A 3,070-nucleotide genomic window follows, 5' to 3' on the forward strand; every position below is an offset into this window, starting at 1 on the left:
TTATAATCTATGATTAAATTAATTAAAGAATGAAATTTAATTAAAAAAACTAAAAATAAAAAAATGATATTTAATAAATAATATAAATATGTAATATAAGAAAATAAAAAATATGTGTCATAGTTTATGATATATAAAACAAAATAAAAACGATTTCATGCATTCACAGAAAACAATAGTGGGCGGCAAAAACTACACTTGATTTCCTCCGTTTTGTTAAAATGGATGTTATCAGATGTACGAGATGCCTGTTTTATCGGTTGGATAGCCGCGCATTACTGCACTTCACGTTAGTTCTAGTCTCAGCTTTTTGTCCCTCAAACTTGTAACGGCTAAAATGAGCATTTCGCGGGTAACTTCAGATTAGTTATTATTAGCGCAGATTTAAAACCAATCACAACTTACTCGACTCCGCGGGAGAAAAATAATTATATAATCGGATTTTATCGCCCATTTTTCATCATTTCTTGTGCGGGTTTGAATTCAAGGGAGAAATTATAGATTTTGAAGCTTATATAATGAAGAGAGCAGCGGAGAAGGAAAGATCAGAGATTCGGGGACCAAAACGGTAAGTTAGTTTTTATACTAAGCTGGAAATTAATTGCTTCTTTCAAGCTTGGGCAGAACATGAGATTTCTGACTATTTCTTGTCGTTTGTGCTGCGTTAATTTCAGTTGTAGGTTCGCCGAAGGTTATGAAGAGATGCCTTTGCCAACAGAGATAGACGCACAATCATATCTGATTTCAGTAAAAGAGCATTTCAAAGATGATATGGGAAAATTCGCAGAGTTTATTCAAATCCTCGATGATTTTAGGTCAAAGACGTATGTAATCCTTGCAAATCTTTACTTAGGGCTTCCGAATTTCTAATTGATAATGTATTTTACGCTCTTTGAACCGGCATTTTTGGTTAATTTGCAGATGTGATGCGATCAAGGTTATTGCCAGATTGAAACAGCTCGTTAAGAGCCATGAACTTCTTTTAGGTTTCAATAAATTTCTCCCAAAAGGCTTCGAAATCTTGCTCCCTTCCGAAGATTTTCTACGAGACGGACACAAGGATCAACATCACAAATCAAGGGCTATGTTGGGTAGCAATGCTTTGCCAGCTTCAAACAATGAGAAAATCACATACAAACCCAAATCAGAGATGGACCTTTCTCATTTGGAACAGTGTACTCCTAGATACCGTTTGATACCACAGAATGTAAGGAAAATCTCTCTTATTTTAATGGAAGAATCAATGTCTGGTGGGATTCATAAGCAAAGTTTAAACATGCATTATTACAATCCATCTGCATGAACTGCCGCTATTTTTTGCATACAATTATAAATCTTCAGTTGCAGTCTAAGCCACTATTTTGCATTCGAAATTCTTATTGTAAATACAATTCCTTTGTGCACTTCTTCTCAAGCTATCTACTGACCTCCCTAGATCTTGTTTCTTTTTTAGTTTATTTCATAATGTAGAGATGTATGATTGTTTTTTCTATTTAAAATTTGGCTGAAGAATCAACATTAATTTCATTATGTTGCAGTTCCTGAAACCCGTTGCCAGCTGTTCAACTGATCTTGACGCAGAGGTATTGAATGATATTTGTGTATCAGTAGCATCTGGTACAGAGGATTACCGAAGAAAAAGGCAATTTAACACTTATGAGCAGGCTATTCTCAATTGTGAGGATGACAGGTACCACATATATTGAAGTTAATCTTCTAGTTACATATAGGAGTACTTTTTAAGGATTGTCAATTTGTAATTATTCGGTGGAAAATCATGAGTTTTCTGGAGTACTAATAAACTAACCAAGCATACTACATACAGAGAGCGAGAGCTTATCATTTGGTGTTAGGTGCTCCCTATCACTGAAGATAGTATACAGGTGTATTATTTTGTATTTAACATTGTCAAATTTTGAATTTCCAGATTTGAGTTGGACATGCTCATAAAAAATTTAGAAGCTGCAATTGAGCGTGTACATGAGTTACTGGAAAAGCAACATGCTCATTTCAGAATTGAAGACCACCTGACAGGTAGCTTCTTTTTAAGAGTTTCTGTAATTATAGTCACAAGTTGGATATTTAGTTTGGTTGGTTGTAAATGTGACGAGTAATTTGTCAACATTTGGCCATTGCAGCTATGAATTTAAGGTGCATTGAGCTCATTTATGGAAATTGCGGGCTTCGTATAATAGATCTGCTGCTTGAAAAGCCAGATCGCTGTTTACCAGTAATTGTAAAACGTCTTCAACAGAAGCACGACGAATGGGTCGATTGTCGGACCAGATTCAACAAAGGCTGGGCAGATGTTTATACAAAGTACTATCAGAGATCTCTTGACCACCATAGCTCCCGCTTTAACCAAAGAGATGCAAAATGTTTGAGCCACTTGGAAAATATTATGGAGGATTGTTGTATATAATATTAATTTCTGACTTGTGAAAACAAGATTGAGGTTTTACTCAATCGCTATGTGCTTCTTGTTGGAATATTTAATCTCTCATTTGGCATGAGAAGAAATGTAATAAAATATTAATTTCTGACTTGTGAAAATATAATTGTGTTTTTTCTCAACCTATATGCTTCTTGTTGGAATATTTAATTTCTCTCATTTGGCATGAGAAGAATTGTATGCACAGTAATATTTTTTTTTTTTTTTTATTCTTTATTTTAATATGAAGCTAAAAATAAAATTAGATTATATATATTAAATTTGTCATAACCTTCTAGAATTTTAAAATCTGTTGTCCCTTAAAGTCTTCTATATTTACTGAGGTAATTTTAAAATTTGTTGTTTGTTAAAGGCCTCTATTCATTGAAGGGATTGTAATGCATTCCTCATTTCTGATAATTTGATCAATCAATCCTTGATCATATGAGCAAAAACTTCTTATAGCGTCTGATATTGAATAAAAGAATCTGTATCTCTTTATTGCTGTAGCAATTTCTGTATTTTCTGCTTTCTTCACTTCTACAGGAATAGCAGTGAAACATTGCTAGCTGATGTTAGTAAACCGTTTTGACTACTTAGTATTTGGTGTAACTAGTTGCTTGATTAGTTGGATTCAGT

At 33.6% G+C, this 3,070-nt stretch overlaps 1 protein-coding gene across 1 annotated transcript; it reads left to right on the forward strand.

Annotated features, from left to right (window-relative positions):
• Positions 1-210: 210 nt before the first annotated feature.
• On the forward strand, positions 211-2,506 carry LOC131054226 (paired amphipathic helix protein Sin3-like 4). Its single transcript, XM_057988683.2, has 6 exons — positions 211-568; positions 675-824; positions 922-1,207; positions 1,539-1,690; positions 1,928-2,034; positions 2,139-2,506. The coding sequence occupies exons 1-6, from the start codon at positions 519-521 to the stop codon at positions 2,420-2,422; spliced, it is 1,029 nt and encodes a 342-aa protein (XP_057844666.2). The 5' UTR covers positions 211-518; the 3' UTR covers positions 2,423-2,506.
• Positions 2,507-3,070: the final 564 nt, after the last annotated feature.

The sequence above is a fragment of the Cryptomeria japonica genome, unplaced genomic scaffold (assembly GCF_030272615.1).
Source record: "Cryptomeria japonica unplaced genomic scaffold, Sugi_1.0 HiC_scaffold_230, whole genome shotgun sequence".
Classification (NCBI taxonomy): Eukaryota; Viridiplantae; Streptophyta; class Pinopsida; order Cupressales; family Cupressaceae; genus Cryptomeria; species Cryptomeria japonica.